This window comes from Amaranthus tricolor, chromosome 4 (assembly GCF_026212465.1).
Source record: "Amaranthus tricolor cultivar Red isolate AtriRed21 chromosome 4, ASM2621246v1, whole genome shotgun sequence".
NCBI classification, from domain to species: Eukaryota; Viridiplantae; Streptophyta; class Magnoliopsida; order Caryophyllales; family Amaranthaceae; genus Amaranthus; species Amaranthus tricolor.
Genome location: NC_080050.1, coordinates 12,304,075 through 12,323,322, shown reverse-complemented (window position 1 = coordinate 12,323,322; position 19,248 = coordinate 12,304,075). Strand labels below are relative to the sequence as shown.

General features: G+C 34.1%; 1 protein-coding gene across 1 annotated transcript; it reads left to right on the top strand.

Annotated features, from left to right (window-relative positions):
* The first annotated feature begins 514 nt into the window (after positions 1 to 514).
* On the top strand, positions 515 to 16,434 carry LOC130809996 (kinesin-like protein KIN-UB). Its single transcript, XM_057675888.1, has 19 exons — positions 515 to 880; positions 4,770 to 4,870; positions 5,018 to 5,140; positions 5,547 to 5,732; positions 5,885 to 6,106; positions 7,315 to 7,468; positions 9,083 to 9,232; positions 9,690 to 9,778; positions 10,046 to 10,249; positions 10,407 to 10,529; positions 11,620 to 11,754; positions 11,847 to 11,978; positions 12,217 to 12,355; positions 12,450 to 12,542; positions 13,979 to 14,104; positions 14,231 to 14,356; positions 14,949 to 15,092; positions 15,692 to 15,820; positions 15,913 to 16,434. The coding sequence occupies exons 1-19, from the start codon at positions 739 to 741 to the stop codon at positions 16,071 to 16,073; spliced, it is 2,679 nt and encodes an 892-aa protein (XP_057531871.1). The 5' UTR covers positions 515 to 738; the 3' UTR covers positions 16,074 to 16,434.
* Positions 16,435 to 19,248: the final 2,814 nt, after the last annotated feature.

Here is a 19,248-nt window from a genome sequence, read left to right as displayed (position 1 = left end):
CCCTATAATTTGTAAAAATTAATAAAAACTAATTTTATATTAATTATAATCGATAAAAATGAATTAAATAAGTAAAATTCAAGTCAACTAAGTAGAGCCTAACGCAATGTAATAAACTCAAAAATACCTATGTCATATATTGTTGGATAAAAAATCCCAAAATAAGTAGTAGTAATAAACAAATAAAAATCATAAAGGAGTGAAAACAAAAGACAAAAAGGATGAATAAAAAATCCCGAAAAGTTTCGGAATTGCTAGTTAACATAATTATCATAGTAGAATCAAACTCACCGAGTCACCGTCGTACTTAAAACAACTTTAGTTATTTATTTTATTTTATCTCTAACCTTCCCAATCACAGGGGTAAATCCGTAATAAACGCGACTTATACAATCTACTGCATTCAGTAGTTACTCAGTGGGGTCCCACCACTCTGTCTCTTTTCTGTCCCCACACCCTTTTTTGTTCCCCTTCTCGTTTCTTTTTCTCCCATTTTTTTTTTTTCATTCAAAACTTGAAAATCAAACTCCATAAATACTAGCCCCCACCATTTTTGTTTGACTAATACCTTGACCACTCCTTTTACTTAACCATTTCCCTAGTTCTTCCATTCTCGCTTCTTAATTTCTTAATTTCTTCTTGAATTTCCTACTTTTCTTATTCTCTCTTCTCAACTGCCATTGCTATGGTTTCTTGAAGAAGAATTGGAAGAAGTTCGACTGTAATCTAAGCTCAGTTATGGCGTCTAAGAATGGTGTTGTTCGAGGAAGTTCCTTTAAGGCTGATAAACCGTCTTCTAAGTCTTCTTCATTCAAATCGAAACCTCCGGTGCGCCGTAGTGCTTCTCTCGGCGGTGGCGTTGTTAAGGATGGTTCTGATGGTAAGTTTTGAGTTTTGTTTCTTACATTTTTGCTCAACTTGAGTTTATCTACTTCGATCTGTTTGTACTGATTATTGATGTTATAGATTGACGAAATTTATTACAAAGTTTTTTTTAAAAGTTTTTTTAATAAATTTTTTTTGAATTTGTTACTTTTTGCGCATTTTGCGTTAACTCGGACAATGTCATTACAAAAGCCCTAAACTAGCGCTCTGATGTAAGGAATTTAGTGTAATGCGATCGAGATTGAAGCGAAGATTTATTTGGTTGCAGTTTTTTTATAATCGCTTTGGAGCAATAAATTTAGAAAAATGTAAATTGTGTGATAAGAGTAATGCTTTTTAATAAGCGAACAGGTGAACTACACAATGCGGCAAAGAGTTTATAGGTACTGTTGTATGAAAGAGATGATTCCGATTAAAGGTTGAAAATGAAGTAGTTGTCGCTGGACAAGTGGAAACCGGAAGTAATGGATGTTGGTTGTCGTGTGTGAGCTGTTTTATCATATGAATGATTAATGTAGCATTTAATGAGAAGTAAAATAGTAAGAATTAAGTGAATCGCACAATGTAGCAAGACATAATGTTGTACAATGGCGATGTTTTAAATAGAGCGTTTGAGAGGTTTCAATTGCAACCTTTCCGATCTTTACCTAATTTTAAGGTTACAATTAACGTCATGTTTACACAAGCATAGTGCAAAAGCAATGCTACATCACATGAAGAGTTGTGAAGAATTCGTATCACATCTGTTGTTGAATTCATGTTATTGCAATTGTGATCGAAGCCATGCTTTTGCACTATGTGCGGAAGAATGAATGCTATTTAGTTTATGTTGTCTTGTGTTGGTTTATGTCATGGAACGAGGGAATACTTTGTGGATAACCTAACTGGATTTTTTGTGTGAGACTGTACAGGAATAAAAATTGTAGTGGAGTGACTTTATGCTCTACTACTACCATAAACTAAAAGGCATTTGGGAATCGAAGTGTTAGACAAACATTTAAAATTAATGATTTTATGTTAGAAGCCCTGATTTCTTAGCTACAGATTTAGATGAGCTATTTGCTCTAAGTTGTAGTTGATTTAGCTTCTATAACAAGATATAGAGAGCAAATAACATGCCAAAAGATTGGAATATAAGATCTATGGCTCCTTTCTATAAAGTAAAGATGATATGCAAGATTGTTCTAAATGTTAGGATATTAAGTTTATGAGTGACTCAATGGAGTCATAGGAGAGGTTGATTGAATAAAGCCCTAACACAAATATTCTCGAAAATCATTTTGGTGTTATGATAGAATTATCTACTATGAAAATTGTCCATCTGATGCGCTAAAAGATGAAGTGCTGTATAATAAAGAAAAAGTTTTGATGATACAACCGACGCGTTTCTCTCGTTGTTGCATCACTATTATCATAATCATGCTTGAAACTATATATTTGCACTATGTGCATGAGAATGAATAATTGTTTTTGTTTTGTGAGTTGGTTAATTTCGTTGTTGCAACACCTTAATAACTCTTTAATGACTAGCATTAGTGGCTAACAAGGGATTCGATCCACATTGACATGTTTAGTTTTTTATTTTTGGAATAAGTTAAGTGGGTAATGGGTGACATGTGATTTTTAATTGGTTGGTTACATTTCTAGACAACTCCCCATCACAAGTATTTTCTAAATTCTATTGAGTTTTATGACACGATGTCATGACGATCTACCATGTAAACTATCCGTAGGATACGACAATGAAGTACTACATAGTAAAGAAAAATGTTTGAACATATTTATTATTGTTCTGGAGAAGATGTATTAGAAAGTATCATGACAAGTACTTTAGTAGGTTATGATTTAAAATGTATGTCATGTAAATATTAAGTATGTAAATCTTTAAGCCGTATCATGTTTGTTGCGATCCTAGATGAGATATAAAGACCTTTTTACGAAGAATTTCTGTTATGTGCTGACATCATATTAGAGGACAAATTTAGTGATCGGGTCAATGCTAAGCCAAAGGATGATGTTAGGTTAAAAATTTATCGAGTCTAATTAATATAGAGTATATGGAATTCATTTTGGCACGAAGGATTATAATGATAGTGTTGTAGAGTTAGATATGGAGGACCTTTTTCCAAGTGAGTGTTTTAAGTATCTTGATTCAAGTTTTTCTCAAGAATAAGATATTAATTATGATGTTTATTATAGGATTCTAAAGGTGTAGATGGAACATTACAACTAAAATAGTATGCAATTGTAGTGTGCCACTAAATGCAAAGAGAAAATTATGTTGGTTTTTCATTAGAATAACATTATCGTATGAGTCACAATGTTAGGCTTTTAGAAGAGATCATTTTGGGAAGATGGATTTAGCTGTGAGATTTTTATGTTATAATGAATGAGTGGATACACAAGATAGGATATAAGTTGAAATGTAGAAATAAGAAAAGCTCTTGAGTTGGTAATAATGGAGATAAAATGAGTGAAAATCTTCTATGCTAGTCTGATTATGTGCAAAGAAAACTAAAAGATGCTCCAATAAGGTCAAAACCTTGAGAAGCTTGAAAGAGAAAGATGTGGCCAAAGATACCAAATAGAATGGAAAATTAGAATTTTTCAGTGCAAATAGTTATAGATAAGAATAAATTGAGGAGAAAATATGACCAAGTAAAAGTATAATCTTTGTTAGTGACAATTTTCCATGCTGATTTGTTTCTAATCATGTTGCCGATCTCATATTGTTGGAATGAGGCTTTGGTTATGTTGTTGTAGTTGGTAACTGTGTGTCCGCAAGGTTGTGGTGTACTAAATGTGGGATTTGAATGTACTATACTCCATGCTTGTTGATCCTTTGGAGTCTGGAGATAGGATAATGATGCATATTATGTTGGATTCTCTAGAGTCTTAAAGAACAATGTGATTTTCTTTCTAAGGGCTTGAATTGAACAAGTATACCCAATCAGATCACTACTAGTTTTGGTAAGGTAAAAAGACTAATTAGGCAGTGCCAGGCACGACATTGTTATCTGGAGTGACATATGCTTACACTTGAGTGAGTGTCTCCGTATTTGTGGAGAAAAGTTAAACTAGAGCAGAGAGAATTATTAGAGAATACAATTGTTGCTATTGAATAGTATACCATCAAGAGCATTATTTACACCACAGCACCTTCGCCCAAGAAGTGAGAAGTCGTGTGTTTTTGTTCTTACAGTACATGCTCGAAGACACCAATTTCCTAGGCGAGATTCTGAGGATGAACAATCTGAACAAAAAGAAAATAGATTGTGCTAAACTCATTGTTGGGGTCTGGATCGAGATGATTTACAGCTTGTGGAAGCAGCGCAACAAAAAGTTTTTTTGATAATTGCTCTTGTTATCATAGATGTAGTTCATGACATTGTTTTTAGAGTTGTAGGGAGGATTAGTGACCAAATGAGAGATATGCTTGTAATTAGATATATTTTCTAGGTTTTTGGTGGGTGCATAGAGCTGTAGCTTAGTTTTTTGTGGAGCTTAGGCTACCCGAGGGGTTTCGCGCTGGAGTTGATTTCCAGCCCAAATTTTTGTACTTTCCTTCCTTTTGGTTTATAATACAAATTTATTGCCAAAAAAAAAAAATGTATAACTCAAATCAGGGAACAGATTAGGATGCCCTTTTCATAACTCTTGTAATATCGCGTTCCTTGTTCATCACGTGATTAGCTTGTTGTTTCAAAAATAGACAATTTTGTTGGATCTATGATTAAGAATATTACTAAGGCTAAGCTATGTCTGCAATTGAGTTCTATTTACTCTCTTTGATCATTTTTTTAAAATCTAACTGTCTACGTTCTCCTACGGGTCCATGACTTTAGCTGTTTTGCTAATGTAATAATTTTATCTTCTAATTTCAGTTCCAGGTAGAGTTCGCGTGGCTGTAAGATTGAGGCCTAAAAATGCAGAGGAATCAGTGGCAGATGCGGATTATGCAGATTGTGTGGAATTGCAACCTGAGGTTTTTTCTCACTCTTTTTGCTTGCATAAGAACTCTTATTTTTTTTGCCAAAACACATCTTATTCTGTGCAGAAATTGGTTCATTATCAAGCCTTTTGTTCAAGCAATTAAGTTTTAGTAATGCTAATCTTTTGTCATTTTATCCAGCTCAAAAGATTAAAACTTCGTAAGAACAATTGGGACTCAGATACTTATGAATTTGATGAAGTTCTCACTGAGTTGGCATCCCAAAAGCGTGTCTACGAAGTGGTTGCAAAGCCAGTTGTTGAGGTTTGTTGCAAATGTTCATTTTGTATTTCCTTTGTATCGATCTATCTGTAATGTTAACTTCATTCGGATTTTATTTGTGATGCTTTTGTATCCCAACTGACCAAGCGACTCTGGTGAAGTTGTTTTGCATTGCTGAATAAGTATATTTGATGTGTTTTCTCCGTTTTGAATTAATTTTGCTTTTTCTTTTTGCATGGATTGATCATTATCTTTAACAAGTTTGTATTAATAATTACAAATCTTTTTACAATTTGAAAATTGAAATTCACATCAAAAGTAAATCACAATAACAAGATTGCACCTAATAGTGTTTTGATGCTTTTTCTTGAATATCTGTAGTACATAGTATTTGGGCCTCAGTTGGCTGTCAATTGCTTGAGTGACTGACGTATATATGGTTTGCTAGAGTGTTCTTGCTGGGTACAATGGGACCGTGCTGGCTTATGGTCAAACGGGGACTGGAAAAACTCACACTCTTGGACAGTTGGGAGAGGCAGATGCTTCTGAACGAGGAATTATGGTCCGTTCTGTGGAGGATATTCTTGCTGACACCTGTCTAGAGACTGATTCAGTCTCTGTATCATACATACAGGTTTTTGTGATTCATTACATGATTGCTCTTTTGCCAAAGTAGGTTGCTAATGTGCTATATTTCTCTTTATAAGCGGCTCTTCTAAAGCTGTGCAGGTTTGTCTAGTTACAGACTTTCCATATTTTTATTTACTAGATTTTGTTTCTTTACAGCTGTATATGGAGACTATTCAAGATCTTCTTAACCCTGTAAATGACAATATTCCGATTATGGAAGATCCCAGAACAGGAGAAGTATCTTTGCCTGGTGCAACTGTTGTAGAGATAAGAGATCAACATACCTTTCTTGAGCTTCTGCGATTGGGAGAAGCTCATCGCTTTGCTGCTAATACCAAGCTGAATACAGAATCTTCTCGGAGCCATGCAATTCTTATGGTAAATAATTCTTTTGTTCTTACTAGTTTCTTATGTTGCAATCTTTTTTACTTAAAAATGAAAATTCCTGTCCTTGTTTTTAGAATTTTTGCTTTAATACATTATTTTTACTGTTCAATTGACTTGAGTAATGTTTAGTTTCACCGATCTCTATAATGATTTTACCTTTTAGATTATTTAGGACTAATCCTGTTTTAAATCTGTTTTTTTTCGGCGGGGGGGGGGGGGGGGGGGGGGGGGATTGGGTGGACAACATGATAGTAATTTGAAGTGTTATTAGGTCATTGTTAGCAATCAACAAAGCTTTGGTGTTCGGGATAAAAAATAATTAAGAGAAAGAAAAAACTAAAAATATGACAAAACCTCTTAATTATATAAGAGTGAGAAAGAGGTGAAAACATTATGTGTAAGAGAACACATGTGTTTTTATCAAGTAAATTATTATTAAATAATTGAAAAACACTAAAAGCCATGGACGTTGCTAATATTCCAATCTTCTATGGATCTTATTGGGTTTGTTTTACTTAAGAAAAGTGAAACCTTGGACATCCGAGAAGCATGGGATTCAATGGAATGTTAATAGCAATTTTCTTCTAGAGTTGGAACATTTTGAGATTGACTCTTTATTTAAAAGTTAGAATATATAATATAAAATCATGACCAAATACATATACTAGATCTTGTAATATTTCCCATAAAAGAGATCTTGACATATCGGGTTTATTGGCTACACAAGGATAGAGAAAGACTTATTTTTATTGTAAGGAAGTGATAGTAGGAAATTTAAGCGGAGACAAATAGTGTTTTCACTAGAGGTGCTCATTCGTATAAGGTTGATTACTGGTCAAGTTGCGAGTGAGTTCAAAATCAGGACTTGTGTCAACCTCTGTTTTTACGTATGGTAAATTTGTTTTTGAAGTCAGGTCAAAGTCAGGTTCAATTATAAAGTCAGGTAATTGTTGGATCTTTGGGTCTTTATTGAACACCTTTAGGTTTCACCACATAACTGAATCAAAGAGGCATATATATCTTGTTTTTTTGGGGATTTAAACAAAGGTGTATTTTACCAGCTTGACTGTTGATTTATCTTCTACATTTAGGTAAGTTTCTCCAGATTGCTTGTTGAAGTTTGTATGCTTTTTTCCCTAATGCTAATGTAAACTAGTAAATGAGATGAACCATGTTTGAAGTTGATGTTCATTTTCCAGGTACAAGTTAAGAGATCCGTTCAGGGAGGTGAGCCTTCTTCTAGTGAAGATGATGAACATTCCCAATCAGTTAAAAATTGTGCTCCACCAATACTGCGCAAGGGCAAGCTTGTCATAGTAGATCTTGCAGGTTCTGAGCGTGTTCACAAATCAGGTAAGTCTATGTTTACTAATATGTTTAGGTGTTTATCTTACATGCAAAATGTTATCGTTCTATTCTAATTGTCCTTGATATTGATGTGTATGATGTTGGAAAAGTATCATTTGTACATGAAAGATGGCTAGTATAAGCAAAATATACCCTTTTCCTTCATCCAAATCAAAAAAATTGTTTATTATTAATTTAAATAGATTACATTATTTGACGTTATGATAGTCGCAATACTCACATTATCGCATCATTCTTCTATTTCCACGATCCCGACTGTTATTGCATTTTGGCATTATGAATTATGGAAGATGTTTCGACATGCTATGAATTACAATGCATGTGTGTGTGCATTTGAGATTTTATTACATTTTTGTGTGAATTTTATCAGATACAATTAAATAGCATACAAATGAGTATTGATGTGCCAAAACAATCAGTTTACTAGAGTTGTATTCACTCCAAACATGACATTTGACACTTAATGTTGTTCACTTAAATACATAATAAAACTAAAGCAACTTTGCTCAAGTCAAGATATCTAATACAATTTATCGTACTACAACTTGACAGGAAGACTTTATGCAAACCTCAATATGAGAACATATTCTAGAACATTCCTCTATTTGAACCAAAGTTGAAGTGTTCAAATGTCAGTTAGCAAAATGGGAACTATTCTTTTAAATAGAAATAATAACTATTTCTAGGGGAGGGATGATTAATTTTTGATCACTGACCAACAATAGCTACTTCTTGGGGTAATAGTGGTGTGAGAAGCTTAATATTATTAGTGAGCAATTTATGTACTTTGTCCCATTAACAAGTGCATATTGTTAGAACTTAGGCTGTAATGTTTGGGTTAGTTTTCACAGTGCTTCTATATGAACAAATGTTCGGTGAGACTTGGTATATGATTCATAATTTAAAAACAAATCGTATAGTAACAATCGAGTTGTTAAGGTTTGTCAATCTATCTAGGTGATATTATTTGCTTCGCAACAGCGTAAAATTGTAACGACTATGATAATATTTGCATCGTTGTGAGAAAGCTAGTGAATAAAAGCATGAAACCAACTAATTGTGAGGGTTTTGCTAGACTGTAAGCTTGTTATGGCTCACCTCAATGTAATTGCATTTTTTTGAGGTTAGAGGCCTAAGGTCATCTCCTAATTGTCCACCTTTGTAACCTTATGTCTTTAAAACTTTTACCAAATAATGTTTTATATGTTCCATTATGCTTTAGTACTTGTGTGTGTGCGATTGTGTGTGTGTGTTGGTAATTGTGGTCTGGTGGTGATTTGTTTAATGCTGCAGTATGAAGCTTCCAACCCTGTGGTGTACCAACATGAGGGTGGTTGCATCTGTTTATAGGTATCCAAATGTATATGTTTTCCCAACAAAGATGCATTGCCTCCATACTTCCAACTTCCAATATTGTTCATTCTCTTGCTATTGTTAAGCATTTCTTTTTTGGGTTCGTGTGTTTTAATTTAGTTGTATGCTAAACATATAATTATATGCTCCCTTGCTTCTTTTCATAATGCGCTTCTTAAATGATTGCTGTTGGTATCAAAAAGTGATCATTTTTGACATTTTCCTCCTATTCGCTTGTTTTTGAAGGAAGCGAGGGCCACACCTTGGAGGAAGCAAAGGCTATCAATCTCTCTCTTACAGCTTTAGGAAAATGCATCAATGCACTTGCAGAAAATAGTCCTCATGTACCAATACGTGATTCGAAACTTACAAGGTTGCTGAGAGATTCATTTGGAGGTGAGGTATTATAATCTAGTTAAACTCGTGGAGCTCAACTGGCCAGCTAGCTTTCTTTATGTGATACTTATGTTTTGTTGGATTTTGTGCATTATGATTTAAACTAGCTATTTCCAAAATGCGATTTAACCTTCTAGGCATAATTATGTCCCATTTATGTATATACATCCGCTGTTCAATGTTAGTTGCATGGATTTTGTGCATGCATAAATGAAAGTAAGTGAGTTGATCTCCACATTTTTTCACCCTCTTTCGCATGGGTAGCATGGACATAATAACGCTATTTTTTGGCCCGTTTGGGAAACCGAGGCAATGGTTTGTAACTTAAAGCAGAGTGGTGCAATTAGTTCTGAACGAAGGAAGTATCTTTAAAAAATTTCTTGGAAAATAAGTGAAGGGAAAAAATCTTTTGGGGTGCTACAAAACAATTTTCTTATAGTTTTCTTTTGGTATACAGGAACGGCTAGAACTTCCCTTATTGTCACAATTGGTCCTTCACCAAGGCATCGTGGAGAAACTACAAGTACAATACTCTTTGGACAAAGAGTGAGAACTTTATTTCTTAGTACTTACTTTTGTCTCCTAAAATACGGTGATTGAAATCCTATGTTTTATTATGATCTCGACTTAGTCTGGAGAACTGATGCAATTAGATATATCAAATGCTTTTCTTTTGGTATTGTTCTAATGTTTCTTTCTAACATTGTATGAAGCAAAAAGATGAAGATACTCGATCATAACGGGGGAAGAATAACGGACTAGTATTTGATTGATATTTGTTAGGTTTTTGTTTAGAATTTTTTTTTGTCGCAGGCCATGAAGGTTGAAAACATGTTGAAAATCAAGGAAGAATTTGATTATAAAAGTTTGTCTAAAAGACTTGAAGTGCAATTAGACCAACTTATTGCCGAGGGAGAAAGGCGGCAAAAAGCATTTGATGATGAAGTCAAACGAATAAGTACTGAAGCCCAGAACCATATTTCTGAAGTTGAAAGGAAATTTGCTAGTGAATTAGAGGTATGCTCAAAATGTTAGCTACTTCTTTGCTGCTTTACTATTATTTGAGGATAATTTGAGATGCTTGAACTTAAACATCTGTGGAGGAAGTGGTTCTCAGCTTTCAATTTTCTTTGCTGTGTATATTAATATTTTGGGTTTTTCTCTGGATTCCCAGAAAGAAAGAACAAAATGTCAAATGGATTATTTAGAATCAATAAAGCAACTTGAGGAGAAGTGGATTGTAAATCAGCAAAACCAACATAAGAATCGTTTCAGCAATGGTACATGTGATACAGAGGTATGAAACTGTTGACCGCAATTGCATTGCATCCATTTCTTCTTGTTCTATCAATTTGCATTGCCTTTACTAGTATTTCCCTTTAAGTTATGTTTATATCACTTTTGGAAGTTGTCATTTCAGTAGATGAAACTCCACATGATCACTGTAAATGGAAATATGTACACTTGCCTTAGAACATTAGTACAGTATAGGAGATAATTCAAGTGGCTCAAATGGACTGCAACTACAATATGCCACTGAGGGTGAAGGGAAAATTCCACTAGAGTGCCATTAACCTAGCACTATTATATTGGTTGACTTTTGGAAGAGATTATTGTAGGAAGATGTGCGCAACTAAGATGTGTATGTTAAGGTACATGAGTGGAAATTCACAAACATACATGATTCAACATGAATACATAAAAAGTGTCTTGAAGTTACAAATATTAAAGACAAGATTAGGTTAAATTGTTTACGTTGGCTTGGTTACGTGCATAGAAGACCAAAAAACCAGATAGCAAAGTGGAAAGTTAAAATTTGAGGAGTTTAGACGAGGAAGAGGTCGGCCCAAGATGACCTAAGCAGTAAAGAATAATATGAATTAGGATGTGCTAGAGCATTTCACAATAGATAGGAATAAATAGAGGGGGAAAATATCTACTCTTGTTTTTGCTGAATGTCCCATTTGAGATTTCATCAATCACTCTTAGTTTGTTTCTCATAAATTAAAATATAATTAAGTGAGATTTTGTTTAATTTGTCTTAATGTAAATTTTATTATAATCAATTTCTTATAATTTTTAACTATACACAACTAGAGATATTAGGGATCAATTAGTGCTTGGCAAGTGTGCAATTGAAATAGAACATTTAGCAAGATAGGAGAGAGTATATTAGTGATAATTTGAAGTGATTTTCATAGTTGTATATTAATATTAGATGGGACCGTATATAGTATAATCTTTATAATGGTGATATTAAGGATTTGATTAGTGCTTTGGTATTATTGTTGTTTGAACGTACGTAGAATGTTCATACTTCATAAAATAAGCTACTGTCCTTTATCTGCTTTTGAAATTAATAATTTGTTGATACCTCTTTCATTTAGTTAAGTAATGTGCCTATTTCTGAGGAAGTTGCTGAAGTCAAGCAGCTGCTTCAAAATGAGATTCATTTGAGAAAGGCAGCTGAAGAGGAGGTCAACAATCTGAAAATTCAACTATCACAGTTGACATCTTCAGAGGCACGTTTCTACTCTTGGCTTATGGAATCTAATCTTTTTCTACTATTGGTTGCCTTTTCTATTTCTGGAGTCTGATTTCTTGGGAATTCTAGGGAGGTGGAACTGCTGAAATTCTTAGACTTAACCAGGTGCTAGAAGATGAAGCTTTTGAGAAAAAGAGACTTCAAGATGAAATCACATCTTTACAAGGCCAATTGTTGCAGCTCACATTTGAAGTCGATCAGGTTTTTTTCTCTAAAAATGTCTTTGCAGTTGTTATTATTGTGTGATTGTCCCTGTGCAATAAATGTGTATTGCTAAAGTAGTTGGACTGAAGCTATAATGCGATAATGTTTTTTTTTTTTTTAATTGTGCATGTTGGGATTTGGAGCTCTAATTTGTGCGTTGCAGCATCTGTCATTAATAAAAATATTTATTATGGATTATGATTGTTATGAATTCTGAAACTGATTGTGTTACCAGATGCGAAGGTACATTGACAGGCTTGAATCAGGAAATGGTTTTTCTCGTTCTCATTCTCTAACTTCGCCGAGCCGGAACTCCCAACAGAAAGACAGAGATAATGGACACAAATCATCTTTTAACTCACTTTTTGAACAAGGTGAGGAGACTGGATGAGGCATGTGCATGTGTTCTTTAGTACTATTAATTTATATTTCATAATTTAACCTTTTACATATCCTGTTATTGGGTAGTTGGATTACAGAGGATCTTGTCAATGCTCGAGTCAGAGGATCCCAATATACGTATCCATGCAGTGAAAATAGTCGCCAACCTTGCCGCTGAAGGTAGCCAAAATCTTTTGCTTGAGGATGCAAAATTTTCCTTCTAATGTAATGTTAACAAAAATTTGTCCCGAAGTCTAGGGTCCTTGTATTGCTATCAGACTGGGCTAGGCTGGGGTGTCATCATGGTTGGTTAATGCATTCAGGGGATTGTATTCTGCCTCACAAACCTTGTATCCCCTTCATCCTTTATTTGGCTTGTGACCGGTATTGAGCAATGAGCATTTACTGGCTAGTCGGTACCATTATTTTATTAATAAGCCGAAAATCAACTTTGATGTAGTTTTCCAATCAAGGTTATGCTTTTCAAGTATGTGCTTTTGTAATCTAAAGTTCTCTTGTTCAGGCAAAAGCTTGAGTAATGTCTTAGTAAAAACAATCTCACTCATAAGGCTCGTGACAGACTTATCTCATATATAGGAAAGGCAAAAGCTTGAGTAATGTCTTATATAGGAAATGTGCACCAGGAGTATAGGAAATGTGTTTCATTCCCATAGTAATGACCATTCATTTCTACATTTAGGGGTCTGGATCAAATTTTAGACCTACTTCTCTAACCCCTTCTTGATAAATGCTATGTCCACTTATTAAGGTTTGGATGAAATTGGACTATAAGAAATGTGCTCCACTCCCCAAGTGCTGACCTTTCATTTTAACATAACTAGGCTCTAACCCCTCGAAAAAATTCTTCCATGCCCTTTTTATGGGTGGATCACGAGACATGAATTCATGTTTTAAACCAGGCTTTCTAACCCATCCTTGACAAACGACAACAGTTCTTGCAAAATAAAATCAGTCAATCGTGAAGCCTAGTCGTAAGCCCGTGGTAGTAATTAGAATAGAGCTCGAGTGGCCCTGGGATGTATGATGCACTTGGTGTAAGCTCAATGTCATCTCTATTTTCCTTAATTTTGTTTTTCTAGGTTATACAGTCTTCATAATGTGTTGCATTGAAGCATAAAGTCTACGTCCGAGGTGACCCGTGATCCGTAGTCATTGTGCTTTGCTCTTGGGAATTATGCATCTCTCTTGCTTGTGCCCGATTCTTTTTATTAGTCATTCATGTTTCTTTTATGACTTTTGTCGCTCTGCTGCATTTCTACATCTGCTTAATTTACTTAAACTCGTACACTATGTTTGGATTGAAGGAAATGTATGGAAAGAAAAGAGAGGCCAATGGAGGAATTGAATTTTTCACTCATGGAATATCAATAGGAAAGGGAGGGAAATGGAGAAAAGAGAATTGGAAGGATAAACTATTTCACATTTTGAGCAAAACACATCCTTTCAACATTGGAAATATTTGGAAGGAATACACCTTAATCTTCCCTTCCCTTCCCTCCCTTCCTCTTTTTCTTCCTTAGAAATATGTTATCTTAACTTAGTGTCAAAAAATATTTCAAAGCAAATTGCAATCTGAAAAAATTGTGTTTATACAGAAACAAACCAAGAGAGGATTGTTGCTGCTGGTGGGCTTACTTCCTTGTTGATGCTTCTTAGAAACTATGAAGATGAAACTGTTCGTCGTGTAGCCGCTGGAGCAATTGCCAATCTTGCCATGAATGGTAATTTTTGCTTCCCTTTTAAAGGATGAGTCTGTTTATTGCTCTATTTTTTCGTGATGGCGATACAATTGGCTGTCTGTAATTGCTTGGGTTTCATTTCCTTTCTGTCTCGTACTGAATTTGCAGAAGCCAATCAAGAACTTATTGTAGCTGAAGGTGGTATCAGTCTCTTGTCAACAACAGCTGATGATGCTGAAGATCCACAGACTCTTCGCATGGTTGCTGGAGCAATTGCTAATCTATGTGGGAATGGTAATGTGCATCTTCAGTTTCAGTTTCTTCTGAGCTCTTCAGTCTCATGTTCTGACCAGTTTACGAGAGTTTCCTTTGTCAGTTATGACTATAGATGTTAATTTGGGTTGGGTCACATGTCAGGTGTTTCAGGTTGGTCTTTTTTGGGTCTAGTGTGTACTTAGTTGACATATTACCTCTGTTTCCTTCTATGCTATGGTTATCTTCAAGTAGGTTCAGTTTTGGTCTTGTTGGACACCTCTAGATATGATTAACTATAGAAATCACATTTTCCTGATCCATTACTCCAATTATATCAGAGATTTTTAGATCGAGGTAATTGGAGTGAAAGGAAGAGGGGGGGGGGGGGGGGGGGGGGGGGGGGGATTTACAGCGATACAGTTTTCTTTGTTTGGACACCTATTTTAGAGCAAAGGGATTTGAAGGGATTTAGTCCTTTTGATTTTTTTATAAGCAAATCTCTCCATCCATCCCTCCCATGTAGCTTTGTTAAGAGATTTAACTAAGTGATAGCCTGCTGTTATTACCTGTGTTATAGACTATGTTTTTGGGATGATTTATATTCTATTCACATTACAATTTACTCTGGCAGATAAGCTGCAGGTCAAGCTACGAGCTGAGGGTGGTATTAGGGCATTGCTCGGGATGGTAAGATGTAGACATCCTGATGTTCTTTCACAGATTGCACGTGGTATAGCAAACTTTGCAAAATGTGAATCTCGGGGTGCAACTCAAGGTATGAGTTGAATGGCTTTTTCCGTTTTACAAAAATGCTAGTCAAGTCATTTATTAGTATTGGTTAAGGTGCTTGATTTTGTAATTTTTACAGTGGGACTCGCTAGTACAACTTGATTATGTAGTTAAAGATTCTTTGTTGGAACAATGTTGGGCCTATTTATTAGGAGTATTTAATTGTATAAGCTTGTTGAGGTGTGTGATGAAGTAATGGTTAGCAGCCTAGTTTTGCTTACCTGTGTGAGAGCAGAGGCTGTTCCAAGCTCATGACATTCGAAAAATATCTATTTTTCTCTTTGAAATTTTATTTTATTGGCTCTGATGTATGTTGAATACACTTACAACTGGTGATGATTTGTTGAATTTGGCTTTCCGCTTCGGAAAAATTGAAATCCTTCATGTTTTACAATTTCACCCTTCATTTCTGTCAATTTTATTAGAACCAAGACAATTATTTCATGTCTTTATTTGTCATGAAGTTATCAATGGTTATAATTTGAGTATGGAGGGATTATCAATCCTCTTCTCGGAGTTTGAATCTTTCTCTGAGTTCTCTGATGCACCTCACACTTGTGGGCTTGTGGCCTCTTTTTGTTACAGGGACGAAAACTGGAAAATCATTATTGCTTGAGGATGGTGCACTTTCTTGGATTGTACAAAACGCAAACAATGAAGCTTCACCTATCCGGAGGCATATTGAGCTAGCACTCTGTCACTTGGCTCAGCATGGTGAGCATTGCTTCACTCTTTCAAACTATCTTAAAAAAAGAAAAATGGAACTTTGAAAATCACAACTTGAAGATTATGTACATTTTATGCAGAAGTAAATGTGAAAGATATGATTGCTGGGGGTGCACTTTGGGAACTAGTACGCATATCCCGGGATTGCTCTCGGGAAGACATAAAGAGTCTTGCCCGTAAAACCCTTACTTCCAGCCCAAATTTTCAAGCAGAGATGAGGCGGTTAAGGATAGACATCTAGTCTTGATGAAGGTTAATGCTTCTCCACCCTTCTAGAATAAATTCAGTTGGGTTCTCCAAATGCAGTTCCTTAATATCCTTGATTAGACTTAGTTGGAATATCCGTTGCTTGGAAAATAGTAATCTACTCAAAATTTTGCCTACCATAATGAGGAGGGGTCAGTTTTGTAATCGTGTAGTCTAGTGTATATCAGTCAATCTTATGAGAATTAGAGGAGAGCTCTCCACTCCTCTCATCTGCTACACCTGAGATGGCTAAATGATTCTCACGGGGCTTTTGCCATTTGGGTTGCTCTTCTCTTTAAAGCCCTTTTTTGTTGGGGAAATATAGGGAAAATAGAAATCTTGCATCTCCATCCTGGTCTCCCATTATATATACTAGTATTTTATAAACTTCACATTTTGTGTATATTCTAGTGTAAAATATTCCATTATTCAGCTATACAAATTTGATTTTACATCATGCTGTAAACATTATAATATTAGTGCTTGTTGTTCGTATTTATAGTTGTAACGTGAATGATTTATAGTGTAAATTTTTATGAAACATACACATCTTTCTCATAGTGATGAAACTTTGATCATAAAAAATATCATGATTTTTCACTACTATCTTATACCAAATCTCAAGGATGAACTTGAATAAATTTTCAAAAGAAAAATGAGGATTGAAATAAAGTAAAATGAATATTAAACTTATCAAGTGATAATCTTGAAAAAAAAAAACTACACTAAATTTTCATTATTATTTTTCCTTTAATATCTATTATAAAACGAGCTATTAAAATATTGCTTTGGCATATGGTGTGTTTATGTGTATAATGCTCCCAATTTTTCATCTGTAATACTCTCAAGTTGGCTTAGATATTATTTAGAAATTACTCTGGAGACGAGGGTAAATGCAAGTGATAGTATCATTGTAGCGTTTTACCTGTGCTAGTTAAAAAGTGAAGCGTCAATGTTGCATTTAGGATGGAGCAAGAATAATCTCCCCCAAACAAACAGAATAAGTCCTCCATGATAACAATAATTAATTTGTTATTTTATACCCCCAAATATTCGTAAATGATAACATTGTTAATTTGCATTTACTAACAAGACACTAACATAACGTTTATTAATGAGATTTATACAGTTGAACGTTGAAAGGCCCGACTTGAGTGGGAGTCTCAGAACAATTAATGAAATCAGGATAACAAGAAGGAGAAAATTTAAACAGATAATTTATTTATTTATTAATAGTTAGTAAAATTTATTTGTTTATTAATAGTTAGTAAAATTTATCCACAGGTTAATTAAATTATTTTTTTTTGCGATTACTACCCGCTTTGTAGCGTACTAAATTGCAGTTTATGTATATTACAAATCTGGATAACAAAAAGTCATAAATAGATATTGACCTATTATAATGTGCAAAGTAGGTCCATAGAGTATATGGTTTGAAGCAGTTAAGGGTATTTGGTGAGTAAATACGAGAGAATCCATGAACTGTCGTTAAGACTAGGGACACAAACAAAGAATATATATAATTTAGGTGTTCATTAATGAAGGCATGGCATACGACAAAGGAGAATAAGGACAAAGTCACTAAGACAACCGAGACATCATGCATATGCTCTTTACTCACCAGGGTTTACAAAGGATACAAGTTGGAATACTTTATTTCTTACACCATTTGACTTATTAATACTACTATAATGAAAGTGAGGTCCAATAAAAAGGCTACAAAAACTTTCATCTCTCAGCTCCGAATATAAAGATAAGTTAGATTATATTCAATCCTTATATTTTTATAGGGTTTTGATGTATATAGCCTTAAGGACTAAGCATAAAAATCTACAAATCTACTTAATAAATGCAAATTGTATTTTCCAATATAATCTAGTTAAATATACATTAAATGCACTTATGATCAACACATTTATTCAGAAAAAAATATTGAATTCAATGCAATTAATTGATATTCAATAATTAATTAATACTCCCTCCGAACCATTTTAGTTGTCCCATTTTCTTATTTCACAAAGTCAGTTTAGTTGTCACATTTCTATTTTTGTCAATCTTTTTTTACCTAAATATCCTTAGTTCACACACGTAATTACGAATATACCCCCATATACCTTACTTACCCAACTACCCTTCACTAGTTACCCTTCACTATTTACCCTTTTTAATGGACCCCACACCATCCTTAATAATCATACCCAAGCAAATGGAACAACTAAATTAGTTCGGAGGGAGTATTCAAAGAAAAACTTGTAATTGAGAACAAACGACAATTGCAACTCCATCTTCATTGAAAGAATGAAGAAACGAGAATTACAGCAACAAAGAAAATTTTGAAACATATCAATGTTATATTCAAAATCCTAAATCATGAATCAAATTTAATCTATTAAGGTCAATTTGAATCATATCAATGAACCTCTATGTCCATAGTTACTTTTGAGAAAGATGATGAAGACTCAACTTTCTTAAATGATGATAATTTAAAACACATATTAATTAAACAAATAAATTAAGTAATTATATTTAGTTGTTTAAATCGGTCTAAAATCATATTAAATATAAAGTGAATAATTGATATATATATTTTAAGTCCGAAATATTGAAATATGTTTAAATGACTTAGGTTTATCTTAAGGTTAAATTTATAAGTTTTGAAATAAGTTTAAATACTTTTAAGATAATTATGTTTAAGATAAGGTTATTTTCGTGTGATGTGGAAGTGTAATGGGACCGTTTTAGAGTGTATGAATTAGCTTAACAACAAGCTTAACAAGGAACGAAACAAGAGAACACCACGCAACTTAGAAACTTATTCTAGATTGGATGGTTTCTTTGAGCAGTAAAAATTCACTAAGTATTTTAAACTCTCAAAGCTTTTACTCTCAAACACTAAGTAATAAGAATAAAAGGGGCGTGCAACACAAAGTAAGCACAAAGAAATTCACAAAGAAAATCAGAATTTTGTTTTCAATCTCACTTGCCTAAAATGCATGGCAATGAGTTCCTTTTATACTAAAAATAATGCAAGTGTTACAAGTCTTCAAGGAACCTTTTAACTTCCCTCAAGGAACCTTTTAACTTTCCCTCTTGCAAAAATCAGAAAACAAAGCATTAAACAAAAGCTAGAATTAAGCCTTTTTAATGTTAAGCATTTAAGGCTAATAATG

Coding starts and splice junctions, on each gene's coding strand:
- LOC130809996 (XM_057675888.1), top strand. CDS start 739: ATGGCGTCTAAGAATGGTGTTGTTCGAGGAAGTTCCTTTAAGGCTGAT. Junction 5,733..5,884: donor TCTCTGTATCATACATACAG/GTTTTTGTGATT, acceptor GTTTCTTTACAG/CTGTATATGGAGACTATTCA. Junction 15,093..15,691: donor ATCTCGGGGTGCAACTCAAG/GTATGAGTTGAA, acceptor TTTTTGTTACAG/GGACGAAAACTGGAAAATCA.